Genomic DNA, 22,653 nt, shown 5'->3' on the forward strand with positions numbered 1-22,653 from the left:
ATTATGGTGCCTGTTTTTCAAATCACTGATATTTATTAACCCTTAGAGAATGGGTTTCAGTTCAAGCTACATGAAACAAACCTCAGCTTGAACTTTGCAACAAATTCTACCCCTACCTCCACACAGTTGTTGGATGCCTGATTATAATTAACTTATTTGGCTAAAAAAAGAGCACTTGGGCTGCAACAGATGGTATCATTCCAGAATAGTGGGATTTCTGTGAAGGTGGCACCATTTCAGACTAGATCTTCTGATTCTCAGAGCAGGACTAAAATCTCAGTGTCTGAGGGGAGAGGGAAATTTGTGATCTTGAAGTCTTGCAACTTGCTTTCAAGGGTAAACTTCTGGGAGATGTGTTAAGACTGAGGAGCTGTGACCAGGTTTTGCCTTCTATCAATTTTCTTGTCGACGTGTGAAAAAGAAATGAGATTGACCGATGAATGTGAAGCGTTCGAATGCGCCTGATATTTGTATGATGCATTTATATTCGTCATCCTTGTACATGGAAAGGGTATGCCTCTGTGTCTCACAGATAAGGAATAACTATGTTCAATGGCACCTTAATATGTGTTGCAATTACAGCCATTCTTTGATCATCAGTATGCATAAGACTAGACACTGGGAACTTCTCATATGTAAAGACAAGGGAAATAAGGAAAATGTTAGTATGCCTATAGTCTAGAGGGTGGATCTCTGAATACCACCAACTCAGAGGGTCTGATACTCAATTCTAAACTGTAAGCATAGTGGGAATCTATATATATATAAACTGCCGCTAAAAACATATAGATATTATACAGCAGTAGGAATTATAAAGGAATTTCTACAGCAAAGTGCATCTCTTTGCACTGATATAACCACAGCTTTGATGAGAAGATAATAAATAAAGAATAGAAACAATGAAATTCACTGTTGTCAAGTTATTTTCTGAGTTAACAATGTAGTAATATTTTATCTGGCTTGTAAAATTTTGCCTTCAGTGAATTAGTAAATAAATCATTGATTCCTCCTGATGAGGATTCTTAGCGTAGGTAATATCACTTGAAAGTTTGCGTGAGTGTCAAAGAAAAAGGAGAATAATTTTCATTTTAAAACACGAAGATAATGTCTATGGCTTTTGTTTTGTTTTTGTTTGTTCGTTTGTTTGTTTTGTTTTGTTTTGTTTTTTTAATCTTCTTAGAAGGTATGGAGTAAAATCCCATTATTAGCCATCATAGTCTCAGATTCACACTCTGTCAGAGAAGGCAAAATTCCTAGTAGTGTTGTTTAAACAGACTAGTCCCCTGTTTGATTGTAAAATAAATTAAGTGCATTAAATTTATTTCTGAAGAAGCAGAGGATGTTAGAGACAAACATTTCATTGTCATATCTCCTTTGGAAAATGACATGGAAGTGAGAAATAGGAAATCCTAGATCCACTGGCAGTAGGTAATTTCCTAAAATTATTATCAGTCAACGTGTTTCCATACTTACCAAAGTTACCTGAGCAGGAGAAGGCATCTGAAGTAGCTAAAGTAAAATAAGAGAAAACAACCTTGAAATCTAAATGGCATCCACAAAATGTGCTTAATCCCCAATAGGAAAATGGCCTATGTTATCCTAAATGGAGAACCCTTGCAGTTCTCCATTTTGCACGAGCAGATCTACATGTTTTGCATGTACAGTAACTGTGCCTTCATAGAGTTTGTAGTAGAATTCAGATTCACAGGACATTTTTAATCACACCTTACATATTGTGGGCCCATGTTTAAAGTGGTGTAATCTGTAAAATAGTTTAAACAATGATTTTGTAAGTACTGGACATTAATGATATTGCTATTATGCTGAAAATTGAAGTTGGGTTTAACTGAGCTCAGTTCAGGTCATTCAGGCTAAAGTCTATTAAGATTTCAATCTCCTTTTATACCACTGTCAAAAGGCTTATAGTTAATTTCAGAAATGCCAGATTAATATCAAGGAATGGTAAGAACTTTAGTGATTCAGAGAAACATTAAAATAACTGCCTGATGCGTATTGGGTATCCACATTTGGCATCAGTTATACTGCCTCACTCTAGCAGTTCTGAGACTCCACAAATAGCATGCTACTGAGTATTGTGTTAGAAAACGAATGGTTGTAATCAACTTCACTACGATCAATAATCAAGATGCTTTTACTTAGAAGCTGAACTAGCCTTATAAAAGAAGAGTTACAGTAATGTTTATGGCATTTTCTCTCCAAACTGTTTCTTCCAGTGATTGTTGCAGTTTGTGTAACAAAGAGTTCATACTGTACATTGATTTTATGACAGCAGAAATACTGCTAAATGTTACATGCTGAATTGTAAAGAAACATAATAATCAGAGCTTTGTCTTCTTGAATGTCATTGTTTTCTCAATATGCTGGACAATTCTTGTAGTTAAGCTAAAAGTAACTACTTTCCTTATAGAAATGTGAAGGTTGACAAAGTTCAGTCTGTTGAAATTACATTTGTTAATTTTGTTGTTCATACATCATATACTGAATGTAATTTTCATGTTGAAGCAGTGCCTTATTTGTTAAGGCCTTTTCTTAATTGATTTTGTAAAGGAATGTATGATAACTGAAAGTTTTAGACATTGTAAATTCCACTGTTTAAAAATTGCTTAAAGCTGAGCAGAAGACACATTTCTCACTGTAATTATCTTATATCTTTAGAACCTCTGAGGAAAACAAAGATATATTTTATGGCTAATATCCTCTTACAGAGTTAGACACAACAATAAGAATTTTTCTTATGTCTTTTTCTGTGAATCATTTGAAATACCATTTAGCAAAAGCAAGTCCAGAATTGTTTTGGGTTGTGACATACATATTTTATTCTTTTAGAAAGCATTTCATTTTACCACCCTGCTAATAACTCATTCAGACAAATTTCGGTCCTGTGATTTTCCAGTATCTATTCTGTGTAAGTGTTACAAAAGGAATGGTAATGGATTTACCGGGGTTATTGCTTGCATTTCTGGAGTCAGTATAGCATCTCTATGCTTGTAAACTTGTGTTGGTATGTGAAGCATCAATCAAATTTAAAAGCAGAAACAGAACAAACAAAAGGCATTTTCATGATTAGTATCTTCCATCCTGAGCCCATCCTATGGCCTGATGTTTCTTGGTCGATAACTTTGTTCTTTCTTTAGTACGTTTGCTTTTTCTGTTCTCATTTATAATATACCTTGGTTTGGTTTTATATTCAATTAATGAATTTTTAAAAAAGCTTTGGACAACAGGATCAGATTGCAATATGATTCTCAAACTATAAAAATATTATAGTTTCAACAATTGAAATTATTTGTGCTTTGTCTTATACTGCTCTGTATTACAGATTTATTTTTTTCTTCTCCCCTTTTCACACAGAGTATGATTTCTTCCATTGTGAACAGCACTTACTATGCAAATGTCTCAGCAGCAAAATGTCAGGAATTTGGAAGGTGGTATAAACATTTCAAGAAGGCAAAAGATATGATGGGTAAGCAAAAAAATAAAAATAAAATTAAAAATTGCTGTGATGGTAGATACATACAGTTATGTGTCACATTGCGGTCTGTCACAGTCATACAAGAAGCCAGGTCCCTTTATGATAAGTTTATGATGCTTTTGATGAGTAGATGTAGAAAGTACATATATAGTGAAAGAATTCATTTAAATAAATATTTGCTATTGAAACAGCCTCACTGACTTGGTTTGCCAGAGATGTAAAGCTGTCATTCTGTAAATGTAGAGATCTTCTACAGCCCAGAATAATTGTTTTAAAACCTGTTCCTGGAACTGTAATGTGCTGAGTTTTTCTAATGTATGATATTTTTTTTTTTTTTTCTTTCTCTGGTTAATGTATGTATAAAGAAGAAGGTTTCCGTAACTATCACTGCATTCCAAGAAGAATGCTGTAATTTTATGAATTTAGGACCGATTTCAATTCATTTTAGCAAATAGTTGTGACAATTGTTTGCTTGTTTTACTAAACTTGAGTGAATTACTGGAGAAGAAAATCCACTGAGACATATTAACTCCACTGTACCTTTTATCTTCCTGTATTGTCCATTTTTAAAACTATTTCTTAAACCCGTTAACATAATTTTGAACACTTTATGTCAGAAAATTTCTACATAGCATTCAGAAGAATGAAGAAATGGGACCTCAATTTGGACCAGATTTTGAGATTGACTTAGCTTTTAGTATTTGAAGCAAAATCATTCATCTACCAAAATGAGTTCCTTGCCTTTTTATAGCTTAAGGCTGTAATGAAGGCTATGAATCACTTTTGTGATAATTGCTTGAATTACTGTTCCAAGTGAATGGCCCACATGGGTTGATCTCTACTTTCTGCTGGTGAGAACAGGTGGCTTCTTTCCTTCACCTAGTCTGTATATTCTGTGCAACCCTGGGCTGTACTCAGGGCTTATGATCTTCTTAGGTGGTGGCGAGACTGCATATGGTTTCAGATGGTCCACGCTAGTAGAGCTCCTGCATGGAAGGTGACCTTTCCCCAGCGTGTCCTTCCATCTCCATTATAGGAGTAGTTCTGCTATGGAACCCACAAATATGGGGCATACCCTGCAAAATACTCCTTAACTGGCTTGACAAAACAGATTCATAGTCCCTTCAATGAGGACACTGAAATCAGCACATGGGAATGATGTGTTTGTACATTCCTGCATAGGACAGTGGAGGATGAAGGGCTGTGAGTGCGAGTCCAAGTGCTGATCTCTTCTTCCACTTATTATTCCCATGGATAAAAAGGGTGACCTTTTCTGAGTGCCTGTTGGTAGGGATTATAATCACTATAAAAAGCACACATATTGCCTATTCTTGTTAAATACATTTTACTAGTATAAGAAAAAATAGCTACAACACTTCTACAAAGATACTAGATTTTTTTTATTTTTATTTTTTTAAATAAAGCGTGTTTTCTTAAAGCTATTTCCAGACCAGCATTGCTAAATCTTTGGAACTGACATATCCTGGCAAAAATGTGACTCATTTACATTAACCTAGAGTTATTCTATATCTTCTTATCATGTACAAGAGGTAAAATGGAATAACTCTTGAAGTTTAAAAAACTGTTGTTAATTAAAAAGGAGGGCGTGTCAAGGCAGATGAGTTAATACAAGGAAAAAAAAAAATCAACCATGTTGCAAGTCACTGAAAAAAACATGCATACATGGTTGCAAGATAAAGCAGCCCATCTGTGTAATTTACATAAATTATACTAGTTCCTAGCAGTCCCATACAATTGATGCAGCATCTAGAAATTAACAGAGCATAGGGAGGTCCACACCCCACCCTGCTTGTTACAGATTTCCTGTGTCTGGGAGCTGCAGATGTAGGGGCAGGGACCCCACAGGAGTAACACAGCCAGTCACCAGGGCTTCTCTTTCTGGGCTGGATGAGCTTTCCAGTAACAGCCCTCCTTACCCCTGGAACAGTCACCATTTTGCTTGCATCTTCTGCACCATACAGAGAAGTTTCCTGTACTTCCCCTTCTCCTGGTTGTTTGCTGCCATTTCTGAAGCACCCTATAACTATAACTGTGGGAATGCCCTTTGCAGCCACCAGCTCATGGTTTGGTTGGCAACTGGTGCGTTGTACCTTTGCAAAGTTCTCTGGCAGTGATTTTTTTCCTATGTGTATGTTTTCAAACACATTTTTTTGTTCTGATACTCTGCTCATTCCTCCAAGGACTCAGTGTCAAGGATGGGCAGTTTGTTGTACTGTGGGTTTGATTTTCTTTGTAATATTCACAACACTATTATTTTTTAGATTAATTTTGAAGGCAAATAGCAGGAACAGTGTTGTAATAGACCTGCCAGTCTAGGCTGGAGAATACTGTAAGCTCAACCCTGAATCTGCTGTTTTATCTTTATTTACTTTTGTTAGCACATCTTGCAAGGAGCATGAAATTTGTGATATTCAGTCTTATTTTGGCTTTTTCGATGTTTCTTTTCTGTCATAGTTGAGATGGATAGCCTTTCTGAACTATCCCAGCAAGGTGCCAACCATGTCAACTTCGGTCAGCAGCCGGTCCCAGGGAACACAGCCGAACAGCCTCCATCCCCTGTTCAGCTTTCTCATGGTAGTCAACCATCAGTTCGGACCCCTCTTCCAAACCTGCACCCTGGACTTGTATCTACTCCCATTAGCCCTCAGCTGGTAAACCAGCAGCTGGTAATGGCCCAGTTGCTTAACCAGCAGTATGCAGTGAACAGACTTCTAGCCCAGCAGTCCTTAAACCAACAGTACTTGAACCACCCTCCTCCTGTTAGTAGATCCATGAACAAGCCGTTGGAGCAGCAGGTCTCAACAAACACAGAGGTGTCTTCCGAAATCTACCAGTGGGTCCGTGATGAACTGAAACGAGCAGGAATCTCACAGGCAGTATTTGCACGTGTGGCTTTTAACCGAACTCAGGTCAGTATCTTTTTTTCTTACTCTTTTAAATCTAGGAGATCCCCTCTTTTGCTCTCTCCCTCTCTTTCTCTCTGTCTCTCTCTCATTATTAATTCATATATTTAGTAATTATCACCTTTTTAAGTATCTGTCCTCACTTCTGTCTTGCCACTTGCTCCTGTGAAGGAACCACACTTCCTTGCAGGACCAGTGTCCATGTTGATGCAGTACAGATATGCAGAGTGATAGGCTTGTGGAAATAGAAGCTGTGGGAATACACACTGTTCTTAGAGATGTCTTGGTTCCTCTCCATCTTCCCTGGAAAGGAAATAAACAGCTCTTTGCAGAACCATGGACAAAGTCACCCAACATATTGCCTTTGTGTAATGAAGGTATGCCAATACTGACCACGTGCATGCACTGCACAACCTATCTTCTCTCTGAGGTGCACCCGAGATATTCTTCTATTCTTGTTTGCCTTTATTTCTATCATATTTTGTTGAAAATCATAGTAATGTGACTCTTAGCAACTTTCTGTAAAGACTTAATTAAAGAAAAATTAGAAGCTTTATTTTTAGGTCCTCTATTCTTTCATGTGTTTTTGCAGTTTGTATTTTCTGAGATTGCCCATGTCCGCGTCAGAGCATATACTTCAGTTCATCAGTGCAGAAAAAATTAGCCCTAGCAAAGCTGATAAGTAACACTAAAATGTGTTATTTTTTACACCTGTTTTAGAAGCTAACCCTGTTATAATTTATTCTACTCTATGAATTTAACTTAATGCCATGTTGCGTGGAATTTAATCAAGCAGAAGTTATGGAAGAAATGTCAGTATACTCAGAGCAGCTAATAAGATCTTAAAAATTTTAAAGTCTGTTTTTTAACAGAAAATAAAATAGAACTTATTTATACGATATATATATATATATTTAATGTGCATAAGTTTGCTTTGGATTCCACATTTTTAAACTTAGGGCATGAGTATTTGCTTGTTATTGAGTATGTTAAAAATATATAATTTGTGATTCTTTTGAAAAGTTGATGTTTCTCACTTGGAGAATAAAAACTGTTTCATATGCACTAGTACCAGATTTGAATCAGCATGTCATTTGTAATAATTTTGAGAAAGATTATTACCTCAAATCAGCTAAAACGAATGCAGTCATAGGGTGAATTATCTGTAGAGTTGTGTGTGTGTCGATGTGCCTTTCCTCTTAACTACAGAAAGGATTTTCAGGTCCAGATTTCATGCGATACATGAACTTGTGCAGCTTAAGTAAGTTGGGTTCAGACAGTGTCAGTTATTGAATTTAAAAATAAGTGACAGAGATTTTTTTTAATGCAGCATGTAATAATTTAACTATTGATACTATAAGGTATTGAAATATTATTAGTTGTTTCAAGTTACTGTGGCTTGCAGCTGCCATCTTACCTGAGCAAAAAGCTGAGCAAATAATTTGGAAAATAAATAATTCATTATTTACTTCTTTCTCAGACTTGCCTAAAATCAATTTCCAACTCCCCCTTCCCAAGCCATTTGTTCAGTTTTTGTTAGCTCATTTTCCATACTGTTTTTGGTTTATCGTTCATGAATAGTAGTTGTTATCTAAAATACAAGAACAATTGGTTCTGTCTGGACCTTGAATTTATATGATGTGCCTTATGAAAATGCTATAGAGATGCGATGAATGTAGCTGTAGAGCCAGATTTCTAGTGAAAATACTAATTTCCAATTACTAGACATTTTTCTTACTAACAATGTTATTCTTAGTAATAACATTTTCTTAAAGTTTTATTCTTCCATAGACATTATAGTTAACCAGCCTGGTAAAAATATACTCAAGGTGATCCAAAACTAGAAGGAAATTCAAACATGAACATTAAAAAAAAAGAAAAAGAAAATCCAGTGAAAAAATATGAAATATATCTATATGTAATATATTTTGGCAATATTCAACCAAATAAACTTGAAAGAACACAGAGTAGTATCCCCATATCCTACAAATTGTGTTAGCTAATCAAATTAGTATTTGCAGCTAGCTACGTAACTATCTGTAGTATTTACTATTTATTGTGGCCAACTAAGGGAATAGAAAGGAAAAATACTAGGAACCTAGGCAGCATTGGCCTCAGTATTGTGAAGAAATAAGTTATACTTTTCACATGTGAGTAAAGCCTCACTCAAACACAGAGGAGTTTGCTATAGACATATTTCATCTTTGCAAAACTGGAAGTTGTTATTGTACCCTCAGTAACAGTTGTATAAGTACATATGTACCTGTGTTTTTTACATAAAAACGTTTGGATTTATTTTGGTTGCTGTGCTTCAGAATTTGTCACACTTTATTCAAGGATTCATCACATTTAACTAAAATTTAGGCAGCATTTATTAACTCCTGATATTTAGAAGTTATTTTTTCTAATATTGATATCATATATTCTTTTTTAAAAATTTTATTATTATTATTGTTTTTGCTAAAGCAAGCAAAAATTCATGTTTTAATTCACCTTTATTCTAAGAGAAAAATCTAACTCAAAATGCCAATGACATCTTTAATACTGCCATAAGCATATTTGAGCCATGTTCAGGAACCATATCGTTGATTGTTGAAGTCAGAAGAACTTAGGAGTTCTGCACAAACAAAATAAGTAAAAAAATATGATGTCTAGACGTGTTCTCAGGGAGATTTGCTTTCAGTGTAGAAGTTACTGAAGGAAGTCAGTTATGAACTCAGAGTAAAGTATCTTGGTGTTTTGGTGTTAAAAATGGACTTCAGTTGAATTGGCTGAAGATGTTTGTGTACCGCTTGTCATACATACTTGTGCTTGACAGTGCAGCTGCAGAAATTCTTGTTTTTGGAGTGATGGGAGAGAGGAAGTTCTACCAACTTAGCATTGTAATTCAACATTTGGCCAACATTTTCCAGATTTTTTTTTTTAATTATTTGTGGGGGAAAACGTTACCTAGAAATATTTCTGCTTGTGCCCAGCCTAAAGGAAGGAATTAGATTAAATTACCTCTGAGGACTAGATTGTTTTTTAATGATCATCTATTTATATGGAGAAAAAAGCTCAGCCACACCTATGAAAACTGCAAGGACGTTCTTCTTTATATTTCTTCTTGGATGATTTTCCCCTTGCCCTTACCTTCAACATGAAAGTTTCAAAATTGTGCAGTTCTCAGGAATGTGCTTTGGAGGTTTAATCAAAGGGAAGTCCAGAAAGCTGTAACTTGCAAGCACCAAACATGCACAATGGCACAGTTGTAGGGAGCAGAAGTAGCTTTGGAGTCTGGAGCACTTCTCCTTGCAAGAAATCCCACAGCAGTCCTGCTAGGAAGGCTTCAGCGGATAGTAGGCTCTGAAGTTTTATTTGTCCTTCAGCAGTTGCTATTCCAGCTCACTGATTGCAAAGAAACAGACTGAATCCTGTTAGTGCCCCTTTGTAGTGTATTATGGAAAAGTTTGTTGGGTCAGGATCTGTGCAAATGGACCCAAGTTTTGCTTCAATGTTGGCTACCAAATGTGTTCACCAGTCTCTCAATCTGCTAGGGCAATTTTGGTAAACTGAGCTGCAGATTTAGTTAGTTTCAGTAAGTTATATTTCAGTTGACATTCAGCAGAATCAATAAATTTGGTACAATTTCATTGCAATGCTGATGCACTGTGTGGTTCAGCTTTTTCTCAGGCTCTTTGCTGGCAGAAATGGCATTTGCGGTCAGCCTGCTGGTTTTGGGTGGTACTTGGCAGCCTTGGGGTGCATAGACATCGACATGTAGTGCTGTGTGCCAGCCTCCCTGTGGAACTCTGGCTCAGGCTTCCTCTACACAGTTTCTGTTAAACTGGAGGCTCTTCGCTGTGCTTGAGTCTTCTTACAAGAACTAGAGTGGAGCATCAGCATTTATTCTTCTGAACCACCTCCAGAGTCCTATACAAGTAAACAAACTCCTCTCCCATATCTGCAGTGCATTTGTAGATGCAAACATGAGCCAGGGAGTGAAAAGCCTTGGTTCCCACCAGTATGTGTGGCGTTTGACTTGGAGGTGTAACTTAAACTGGTGCACAGCAGGGTGACATCTCCATGCTCTGCCAGTGAGGAGCTGTTAGTCGTGGTTGTAGTTGGAACTGTAACTCTGAGTTGCCAGTCTTAGTTTGTGTATGCTTTCAACCATAACATTTGCTGCATGAGCTCAAATTCTGTTGTACAGAGTTGAGTGACCTCCATCTCCAGCTTGGTGAAAAGTGGAGGAGTGCTTTCTGCTGCTTTTGCCATGTCTGACTATTGTAATTTTTCCTCTTCCCACAAGTGACAGTTTTTCATCTCAAGGTTTTTTAAGTACTTCTCAGTGTTTCTGCCAAATACTTTTCTCTCCTCCTCCTTTTTCCTTCACCCCCATACTTGTTTAAAATATTAGCTGCCAGGATATATTGCATTTTGTTAATAGATAATGCCTCTTCTCCTATGAGAAAACTTCTGTGCATTTAAGACTGTGCCCATACTAATTCTGGGCAACAGCTATTTCAAGGGAGAACACTTGGATGCAGTCAATGGATCCCTGTAATTTTAAAACAACATCCAAGTTTACACCAACCACCTTCTCAGGCGCTTTTTTTTCTTCCACTTTGTCTTTGGCACACTTTATTTTCCAGTAAAATGAAAAATGAAGATGGATTATTCAAAACTGATAACAGTAATGGACCATCATGTAATGTTTTATTGAATTTGAGTTCTGTAAATTATGTGGTAGAGAGAAATTTGCCTGCTTAAGTATAACAGAAATTGCCACTGTATTCATATAATTCTTTGTACTGTAATTTAAGAAAAAGCACACTATCCATATCACTATTGAATAAAAGGTAAAAAGGTGCTATTACACTATCATGACAGCTCTCCTCTTGCTACTAAGCGACATAGATAAATGTGTCTGCTTATAACTTACTTGGCAGGGATCCAGGCTTGTGGGTGGAGCCTGCAAATAATCCTCCACCTGGACATGGGGTTTAAGCACCCTGCAATGAAGGCAGATAGCATTCAAGGATGTTCTACATATTTTGGGGAGGATTTTGGCAAATTGCATTTTTCTTCTGGAGCTTTGAAGTTCTACGAGGCTGATAAAATCTATTTGAATCAGTGATTATGTTCAAAGAGGAGACAAACTGGGGGCCAGACAGGCAGTGTTTTTGTTCATATTGGCAGACACTTTAGTTTATCTCCACTTTTAAAGAATTCATAATTAGCTTTTGAAAGCACTGATAATATTTATTGAACATTTTTGTGCAATTAGTAATGAATTATACTTGTGATAACGTGTAAATTTTCTTTTTTCAGTGGCTTCTGGTAGCATCTTAAGAAAATACATTTTCAGTGTGAAAGAATCACAGGGGGGAAGAGTGAAGGGGACTCTGCCCCTGTCTTCTCCTATAACCCCTGAGCCAAGTAGCACTGGTGTACTATGAAGCCTGAGGTACAATGTCAGGAGACCACACCAAGACCTGCAGCTTAGCAAACCATTTTGAGCCTTGTAGAATGAATGGCAAGATATGAGGGTATTCTTTCTAGGATTTTCCCATTCTGCTTTCTGTCTAACCATCCCTAGATGCATTTTGGTGCTTAAAAAGTTGAAGCAGTAGGATCAAAATAATATTTGGAACAGACAAATTGTATTGCAAGACATTCCCCACGCCTTGTACTACACTGTTATCTTCTGTTATTTGTGTAGATATTCTGACATTTTGGTTCAAATGCCCTCAAACAAACACCTCCTTACTCCTTCTCCCCATGCGCTTATCCCTCTTCTCTCCACGTGTGTCTTCTGCTGTGCTCCCAAATCATGCAAAGACTCGTGCCAGTGATGGGGAAAAGAGGGGATGGAGGACTTAATGCCATTTCTAACCACCAAGAGATATCTTGGAGCTATTGCTATAATGACAAATGCAGGAAAAATTAAAAGCAAAACAAAAACAACAGGAAAACTGTTTTCTTTATTTCAGTATGGAGTAAAAGGCTGTGCAAAAGAAAAACCCAGCTTTTTCCGCCTTTTTTTTTTTTTTTTTTTTTTTTATGCCCACAGTGTGGCAAAGACTTATTCCAGCAACTCTTTTCTAGTATGTGCTAACGTAGTTTTCAAGGACACTTTCTGTGGTTGGCTGTTAGTAAGGAGTCTTCTCTCCTGCCAATGATCAGTCCACTTGAGTTTAGCTTTCCTTTCTTCATTTTAATCCTGCAGCAATTGTTTTCAGCACAGTAGCAGTCAGAAATCACATATTTTTACACCTCAGTCATACATCTTGTTTTCTGCAGACAGCTTTGTCTTCTCTCCAGTGATACAGAATTGTTTTTGATGCTCTTTGGAGGATGGGTACTGTAATCCTACCACTGACAAACAGTGTCAACAGTGTGTTTTGAGTACTTAGAAGTACATAAAACATGTAGATGAGAATTTAACCTCCACATTTTGTACTAAGTTTGTTGTTGAGACTAATCGCAAAGAAAATTTTTGAACTTGGTATACATTTTAACTGAAATGATGCTTTTGTCTGTAACTCATTTATTTACCTCCTAAATAGTTTCTGCCTGGACACCAGAAAAGAGGAGGGATGAAGAATAGTGGTAAGAAAGCATTCACCAGATTTTTTTATTTTTTTTTTTAAGTCCTCCTCCAAATTATTTTCCAGGCTCAGTGCTGGGAAGGCAGTTTGTGTTTTCCATCCCACCTTCCTTCTGTTTGTGCAGACCCGTATGGAGACTTGAGGACCAGGCTGGCCCCAACATTGTGTTTAACACCTCCATCCTCATTGCCTGGGGAGGCAGAAGGGCGACGTGGAAATGCAGAGCTCAGAACTGTATGGGATGGATGCTGAGCTGCCTAAACACGGCTGCCTGGGAGCAGAGGCTTTGCAGCAGCACCTCCATATGGGGCTTTTGCCTGAAAAGAAGGGACTTTTTGGGATAGATGGAAGCTTCCCTAGGTGCTGTGAGCATAAGACCTCTCTACAGAGAAGGCAGGAGCTTATTTTTGGGCCACTGCTTTCTGTAGGAGTGGATATCTTCAGTCAGAATTGCATCTCTTAGTTTTACTGCTTCTTCTGGGTTAAAGCACAATGCTCCCCTTAAATGCAACATCTCTTCAGGAAAAGGAGCATTGGGTTGTGTTCTTTAATACCACATTCATGTTCCCTTGTTACACTCACAGTAGAAGCCTCTCCTTGTCCCAGCATGGTAATAGCATTTATTTTCAAAAGAAATTCATGTTTGCTTTTGCAAAAATTAACAATTTTCTTACTGCAATCCTTGTTACTTCAAGACAGCAGAGCATTTTGCACGCCTGACATATGTAAAAGGCAAACTTGGCAGGAGGGAGACTTTGAGAACCTGTTGATGTTAAACTTCTAGTAGCACTCACAGGTTCATAAATATTTCATCTATTAGAGTAATTAGGTCTCCCAGACCTGCTCCATTGCTGAGACGTGAGATGTAGTGATTATGTAGGGAACCTGGCGTGATTTGTGTGAGATGGCAGCATGCTGTCATCTGCAGCCTGCTGTGTGTGCCCTGGGTGCTGGGTTTCTTTCATTCCTAATGCTCTCTTTGGTGTATTCTTGTTGCTCTCTGACAGTTGTCCAAGGACAGCTCTAGTAAAGGGACTTAGGATGAGGGACCTATACAGAACATGCCCACGTGAAGCCCAGGTGATGGACTGGTTAAGAATTAGAGAAGTCCTGATGAGGGAATGGAGATGGTAGGAGGAGAGGGACAAACCTCTTTCTTTCCTTGACAAAGCAGAGGGAGTGTCTCTTCAAAAGCCAGTGGTCAATTTTGTCACCTGTTATTAAATTTCAGTATAAAACTTTCACATCCAAGTACTGCCTTATTAAAAATATGGATCTGGGTCCATTAAGAATTACTTAAAGCACATTATGAGTTTATTATTTCAAATTAGGTGTGAGATATCACTTCTTTCGAAGAGCAGTTTAAGCTGCTACTAACAGGGAAAGCCATTTCTTGAGGTTTGCTGTGTGCTTTGTCTGGGAAGCCTGAGAACCTCATCATGCCTCTGGACTATGTGTGTTTCATTTACTCTTAACTTCTTGTGATTGTCTGGCAACTGTGAAAGATTTCATGGCAAGTTAAGCCAGTAAAAGGAAGGATACCTATTAGGCAGATTCAGTTTGTGTTGTATGTAAAACAGATGCTTAATAACATTAAGAGCAAAATTGAGGCTTTTTTCTCTGTTACCTAAATTGCCATTAATATATTCCTGTATGGAGCTAATAGCCCGTTTGGCTGCTCTTGTTCCAAGCCCAGTGGAAGGGGGACTGATGAGCAGCGGCTGTGCAGGGGACAATTGTACCAGGCTAACTGTCCAGCATTTTTTCTCTTCCCCCTCCCTACAGGGCTTGCTCTCAGAAATCCTCCGAAAGGAAGAGGATCCCAAGACTGCTTCACAGTCCTTGCTTGTAAACCTTCGGGCTATGCAGAACTTCTTGCAGCTGCCAGAAGCTGAACGAGATCGAATTTACCAGGATGAAAGGGAAAGGAGCTTGAATGCAGCCTCTGCCATGGGCCCCGCACCGCTCATAAGCACACCTCCCAGCCGGCCTCCACAAGTAAACTGCTTTCTCTGTCTTTGGGATTTGCTTGTTGTGCTTTCTTCATGTCCTGCTGGATGATGCCTTTCTTCAAAAGAGGAAAGATTTTGCAGTTGTGTTCTTTAAATGTTCACAGAATCATTATTTGCAGTGCATGTCACAAATTAAATTTAAGAAACGTAATGGATGATAGTAGCAGTTCATTACTAGCTATTTTCTAGTTTTGAGATAAACTCTATCCATTAGGGCCCCCACAGAGTTTTTTTGCTCTTTCTATTGAGACACAAGCTTTATTTGGTCTAGGATCACAGTGTCTTTTGTTATCTACATTTATTTTTTCCCCCCTGTAATTCTCAGGTGTTGTTTTAATGTTAGAGTTTTAAACAGTGATTTTGAAAGATTTGGACCTCTAAACTGAGTGGGAATGAAAGCAGAAGTATGAGCATATTGTATTGCCTTTAGAATTATATTCCAGAAAACAAATAGGTTGAACTAAATGTCTCAGGGAGATAAGACTTCCTCCCAAAATGCTGGGGGGACCTTCATTAGGTCAAGCTGTTGACAACTGGGTAACAAAACAGTCTTGCATGATCCATTGCTCTGAAAGTTTGGCATATGTGCAGTATAGCTTCATTTAGTTTGTGTTCAAATGAAATTCAAATTGATTTCTGTAAAATCTGGTGCGACTTTTTCTTTAATTCTCACAAAATAAGAAAGTCTGACAGAATTACATGCATACATTCAGCAGTGCAGACCCTGTGTCTGTCAAAGAAACTCTTGATGCTGGTTTTAGGGTGCATAAGAAATAAAAGAATGCAATTGTGAAACACTAAAAAAAACAAAAACAAAAACAAAAAAACCTTTTCTGAAATGCCTGGCATTGCTGTAGCTAAAGGTTGTACATTTACAAGGACAAAACAAACTGATCTAGAGATATGTGGGAATGATGCTTTGCTAGGGTTGCCATACAAAGCAAGGCTTTAGAATTGTGGAAGTTTCGTGGTGGTCTGAGTATATAAACACAAATCAGTTTTTTTAACTAAGCAGGCACAAGCATATGCCTACAACTGTACAACTGTAGTCTATATTTATTCTGAATGCTACAAATTCCTACAGATTATTTAGCTAATTTCTAATGGATGCCAAGGATCATGCTAAAGTAATGAATAATAAGGACATAGGAAAAGGGAGGACAGATCACTTTTGACCTGCTATAGTACTTTTCACAAGAAAAGAAAAAATATTAACAGAAAGAACAGACTGTGCTAATAGTCTAGTTTTGGTATGATTAAATAAGTTTAGTCTGTAAAATCCACTAAAGATACTCTTCAAGATAAAGTAGGAGAGTCTATTTACATAGCAATGCTTTAGCAGGAAATAGTTAAATATAGATAACTGTGTTCAAAACAACTTTTGTGTTTGGATTAATATCTGTACAGACTCCCACAGCCCGGATAATTCAGAGTAAAGGCTAACCCTCCTTCTTAACTTATCTCTTGCTACCAAGATAATGTCTCACTCTGTCTCAAGTGGTCTTGGGCAATTTCACAGCTAAACAACAGAGTTAATTGCAGGACCTTCCAGAAGGATGTCGAGTCAGAGGTAGTCCTTGTATTGGTTTTAATTCACACTTTAAATTGTATAAATTTGCAGCCTGAAAGAGGGACTTAGGATTGTTTGTAATTTTTCTGACAAAACATAAAGTAAGTCCAAGTTCTATTTTTATTTTTTCGGGAGGGGGGTCTGTTTCTGCTGTGTACTTGTTTACATTTGCATGCCATTTTTTTCAGTGGCACTCCGGAGTATTGTTAGTCTAATCACGACAGTTAAAAGTAGAAACAGCATACGGTTTTGTTTGGATCCTTTTTAAAAGGAAAACAGGTTAACAAGGAATCCTTATAGACTAATACTTGAGAAGTATAGAACAAAACAAGCGTTTTTCTAACTACTGTATTGGCTGCTTTGTCATTCGACAAAATGTGAGTACTTTATCTCCTAGGCGGATGAGGGATGTGGAAACATCAAAGTCCGGGTGCTGCATGACTTTTAACATGTTGCCAGAATTATCCACTTATAAACACATGTAGCACTTGCCAGCTGCTACAAAGTGTTTCGAACCCTAGGTTTGAATATTTAAATATCCATCTTAGTAGCTCTAAGTACAAAACTTAATGCTAGAAGTAACAATGAAATTATTCTAATAATTGTCCTAGCAAATATAATTTTACATATTGTAGCAGAAATAAACAATAGACAGGATTCTGCAAAATTATAAATGCAACTAGTTCTCTGATTTCTGCCTACCTCCACCCCACCCCAAGAAAACTGACTGCAGTTTATTGCACGTTTGATACTACGGAAATAAAACTACCAACATGCTTGTTACTAAAATTATTATGAACAATTATTTAACGTTCACTGCATAGAAATACAGCATAATATTTTTCTAGCTTAGCTGTGAACTACTTGGATGACTGTTGAAAGACAAAACAGACCATTTATCCTGACAACAGAATTTAGGCAACAGCCAGCATATTTAATATTAAGTCTTTAGACCAGTGTAACATTTGAAACAATTAAACTATGAAACCATGAAAAATGGAAGCTAATATGCCACACATGAAGGTTTATTTTGCAATTGCAAGTTATCAGTTTCGGAAGGATGTGAAAATAAACATCCTGAAAAGAATCTATTTTGCATTTTTGTGTTGCCAACTGGTGGCCAGACAGTAGAGCAGATTTAACCATTTAGCAGCTGGGCTTGTTCTGTGTGAATTTTACATACTGTTACATGCAAAAACAGAAAGCGTGACCTTGGAGGTCTGATAGGATAGTAGGAACTCACCAAGCAGAAACCCTGGTGGCTGAGTTAGAAGGAACTGTTCTGAATTTATCTCATTTTTACAGCATTCTTACTAGTTGCTACTTGAGCTAATGTATCTGGATTGTTTCCAGTTCTTTTTGGAAATCCTTTAAGAAGCTCTTTGTCCCCCTTACTTTTCCCTTTCTCCCTGACTTAAACAAAAAAGCAAAATCTTACTTTTTTTTTTTCTTTTCTTTTTAATTGAAATCATTAGCCTCTAATGCATGAGCATTCAGAACCGTGTTTAGCTTTCTGAGCTGGTCAAGTTTTTAAGTCTGTTATTATCTTACATGCTGGTGGGCTGAGTACAAAGAGACAGAGTGAGCAAGAATTTTCCCTCGGATGTTATTCACCTTAACACCTCCTGGGGCAGAATCTTGTCTGTCAGGCTCTTTCCTGGGGCAGCGAAAGGTATAAACGTTAGCATCTCCATCAGGTAGGTACTGCATGGAGATCTAATTCAGCCTATCCAAAAGACTCTCCCCCTCCCCCCCAAAAAATCCTTTCTCTTTTAAATTTCTTTATTCATATACTTTTCCCCCTCTTCAATGCCTTCAGCTTGCAGATCACACAACGTCTGTCCTTACTGAGGTACTCCTAAGTCAAGTGCAGTGAATGGGTGTATGGCAAATTGCTTAGGGATGGGAGGATGCTTCAGGTGGTGCTGAGTGTCGAACTGTTTCCAGGGTGAATAGAGTTCCCCAGGTTGATGCTAGGGTTGACTCCTAGCATCCTACCAGATTCTTCCTCCTCATTAACTTGGAGAAAGGCTGGAGACAGTGGACCAAGTTACAGATTTGTTTTCCTGTATATGTTGATAGCCATCCTACATGTGACCTCAGTTTCAGAAGAGCTGAGGAAGAAACTATTCTCCCCACCCATATTGCCCAAAGAAAAATTGTGCTGACTCTTGAGATCCATCGTGATCCTGTGTAAAAACAGAATATGTATAAACTCAAGAGCAGAATACAATTTTAGCAAGCTGACTTTTTAAGAAATATCCTCAAATCTTGCATGAGTGAGTTTTGGCTGCTCATTTTATTCAAATTTTGGTTTTCATATTCTCCTGGCTTCCCTCTGACCATAAATATATATATAAGGTTTTTTTGCATGATAAAGCAGTTTCAGATTGCACCCCAGAGAAAGCATGTCATTCTTAACGACTGGTGTTGGGCAGGACATGGCTTTCTTGGGGCTTGAAGTCTGGTTAACTTGCACACTTGCATTTCCAGGAACTGCAGATAATGCCCTCTTCATGCAATTTCACGTTGGAGCCCTGGAGTTCACACATCATCCATCACCACCAGCAAAATTTTAATTTTTAAATTTGAGATTTAGTTTGGTAGTCCTTGTGCCAAGTTGCATTTTAATGAAACTCAAAATGAACAAAATAATAAATGCAACCCTCTCCTTCCCCCGTGAAAACCACCATGGAGGAGAGTTAATGGAAACACTGACACTTAACTATAACTGCACTTCCAGGCGCCGCAGTAATAATGGAGTAGTAAACCTTGTCCTGATAAAAGCTGTTCTGAAAGCAACAGCATTTATTGTACCTCCTGTGCTATTTGCAGAGTAGAACTGAAAAGTAGTTTGTTTTGCCCGGAATGAACTACTTTATGAATTTTAATGCACGATGTAATATTAAAAGCTAAACCAGGATTAAAGAAGATTTTTGTTCTCAAGCTAAAACAGTACTTATGAGAATGTGTTGTAAAAGATTTTTTTTTGTTGTTTCAGTTTTGATGAGGAAGAATGAACCATGTTTGTGACAACCACTTTGGATTGGTTATTCCTTCTACAATAGCCTCTACTTCATTTAGGAAAATCAAATGAATCCTGAATTTTTTGTCACTGCACTTGGCTTTATTTGATGAGAAGATATCTGTCTAGGAAGGCCAGGAGGAGATGGATGTGCTATTCTTTTTCCAAGTATTTTTAAATGACTAAATTGATTGGTGATAGGAAGATATCCAAATGAGTTTCTGTTTCTCAGTATGATACACTTATAAAACAATGCTCCCTTGTTCAGTTAGTATTTGCAAAATTTGATTACTATAAAAATAAATAAATAAATAAATAAATAAATAATTAGCTAATCTATGATTTGTTTCCTAAACAGAAAATGTGGCTATATGTGTGGGTGGAGTGAGAGGTTGTGTTTAAGCATAGATAAGATGGGAGATTATGCTTTGTTTTGTTTTTCTATCCAAAATGGATACTTTTTCTACCTCCTCTCCCAAGTACTAATGTTGCACTGTTGAGGGCTTTTTGTTTTTCAGTGTTTGTTTCTCCCTCTCATTTTTCTTTCCCTTTTTTTCCTTTTTATTTCCCTTTCCCTTTCCCCTTCCCTTTCCCTTTCCCTTTCCCTTTCCCTTTCCCTTTCCCTTTCCCTTTCCCTTTCCCTTTCCCTTTCCCTTTCCCTTTCCCTTTCCCTTTCCCTTTCCCTTTCCCTTTTACTTTCCTTTTCCCTTTCCCTTTCCCTTTTCCTTTCCCTTTTCCTTTTCCTTTCCCTTTTCCTTTTCCTTTCCCTTTCCTTTTCCTCTCCTTCCCCCCCCCTCCCCCCCTTCCTTTTTAATTATTATTATTATTATTTTGAGAAGGAGGGCATTTTTTCAAGTTAGCTTCAAACAGCCTCTAGCTTGAACTCAATTCTGAATTCAACACAGCAGGCTAGATGCTTGCTATGTATAAATTATGAAACAGTTTTATGTATGGATATTCTCCAAGAGGTTAATTAGCATTACTGCATGGAATTCATCAGACCAGAGCAGACCAATGGTCCATCTAGTCCAGCCACAGTCTATACCTGATCTTTAAAGAGAAACTGTTAAGAAGCAGGGGAAGAATTTTTATACTTGGCCAGTGATGTAAATTGGAGAGGGAAGGAATATGGCTGTGAACTACAACTCTTGATAATCCCCACGCCTAACATTTTATAAATTTAAGACTTTCATTGTCCTGATGATATGTGGACTAATATGGCATTTTGATACAGATATTACTGTTTTCTGTTGTTAATTTTCCAATATAGCATCAGCAAAAGGCAATATGGCAATATGAGCCTTTTTCTTTTTTTTTTTTCCTTCTTTTTTTTTTTTTTTTTTTTTTAAACATCACTGACACATTAGATGCCATTGAGTTTGTTGTCTTGTGTATAAATAGTTGTGATTTGTCAACCAGAATGAGGATTTTAAATAGTTCTCTTAGGTTAAAATCATATCCATACTAAATTGCACATGGAAAAATGTGGACAAAGAGTCACAATATAAATTGACTCCAGTAAGGTGTGTCAGTTCTGGTTTTTAATGACCAGGCTGTTCATTCTACAGCTCATTTCAGCACTGTATGAAGTACTACAACATGAAGCTGTCTTTTGAAGCTGAGTGGTAATCAAAAAGCCAACATGCTTACAGAAAAAGACATTTTGATTAGGATCTCAAGAGCAAAGAGTTTTCTTCACAAAATATGCCATGGTATTTTACTTCCTGGGACAACACTTTTCATCCTCTTATCTTTCCTTAAGGACCTTACAAGATTAGTTGGTACAAGTATTCCTTTTGGGAGGATAACTTCACCAACATTTAAATCTCTGGTCCAAGAAGATGAGTTAACAAAGCCATCGCTTTTAGTTTTCTGATTAACAGCATGATTTTCACATGTTCACAGTGACTGCTGTCTCCAGTACTAAACTTCATTGCTCATCAGTTATCTTTTAGTGAGTCCTTTTCATTTAAAGATTATAAAATTGCCACTGACTTTGTAATTTTCAAATTGTATCACTGCATGATATTCAGGAGATGAACCTGCTCTTGCAACCCTATGCTAATTTGCTCAGCATGAGACATGTGTTTCTCCACCCTGAAGTGTGAAGAAGAGGAGATTCATGGTGCTGCTTCTCAAGCTGCCTGTTGCCTGGTTCCTCAGACATTTCTGAGCAGCCACCAACCCAGGCTCAGCCATCCTTTGCTGCAGCATCACCCATAAAAGCCACACTGCAGATAAAGGTTTACCTCATTCTCCAGGTTGCTCCTGCAAGGTGCCAGTTGTTTGCAGATGAAAACGTGACTTTTGATAAACTCTGCTGAAATCGGGGATTTTTATTTTTCTGTTTTCCTATTTTCCTTCTGATTAAGGACTCCAGATTTCAGACACTAGAAAGGCCAATGCCTGCCAGTAGGAGGCAGGTGGATGTATGCACCTTGTCCTTGCTGAGGTTTCACATTTGCTGGTAATGATCATGCATTAGCACAGCTCTGTAAATGCCTGCTAGACAAATCAGGCTCAGCAAAAGTGGCATGCACTCCCAGTTTCTAGGCTAGATTATTTTATCTTAAAAGTACCATAGAGGATAGTTAAACTAAATTGAGCGTGACTTTTCTAGGAGTGTTGATTTTCCTAAATATGTCCCTCATCCAAAACTCTTTGCCTCTCTTGTTGTGAGACCCATGACATGTAAGCTCACATAAAGTGAGATTAGAAGATGAATTATCATGTTGTCATGATTTCCCTTTGAACCCAAAGGGACTTAAGAGCACAGAAAGATGCTGACTTGTACTAGATTTAACTGATAGTAAAACTGGTTTTAGATGCATCCTTGAGAGCAGGCTGAATCACCCTTTGGAATTGCCTGGCTCTGTTCATTAAACTTAGAGGTAGCTCGGATGACTAACTTAGACTAGACAGCTAACTTCTGGATGGCTAAATTAATTCAGCTCCCAACAACTTCAGTATGAACCAGCAGGTTTGAGCTGAAATCTGTAGGTCTGATTTTGCATCATCACCTTGAGGGCTCTTGGC

The 22,653-nt window shown here is 37.6% G+C and overlaps 1 protein-coding gene across 11 annotated transcripts in view; it reads left to right on the forward strand.

The window, feature by feature from the left end:
* Nucleotides 1-22,653, forward strand: part of SATB1 (SATB homeobox 1) — a 92,619-nt gene that overhangs the window by 43,549 nt on the left and 26,417 nt on the right. For all 11 annotated transcript variants that reach the window (XM_015853822.3, XM_085538424.1, XM_015853820.3 and 8 more), the window contains 3 exons: nt 3,373-3,484; nt 5,969-6,423; nt 14,796-15,008. In XM_015853822.3, coding sequence (XP_015709308.1) covers nt 3,373-3,484; nt 5,969-6,423; nt 14,796-15,008 — 780 coding nt within the window. The remainder of the gene's footprint in view (nt 1-3,372; nt 3,485-5,968; nt 6,424-14,795; nt 15,009-22,653) is intronic.

Source organism: Coturnix japonica, chromosome 2 (genome assembly GCF_054131305.1).
Source record: "Coturnix japonica strain WE chromosome 2, WE-NBRP24, whole genome shotgun sequence".
Lineage (NCBI taxonomy): Eukaryota > Metazoa > Chordata > Aves > Galliformes > Phasianidae > Coturnix > Coturnix japonica.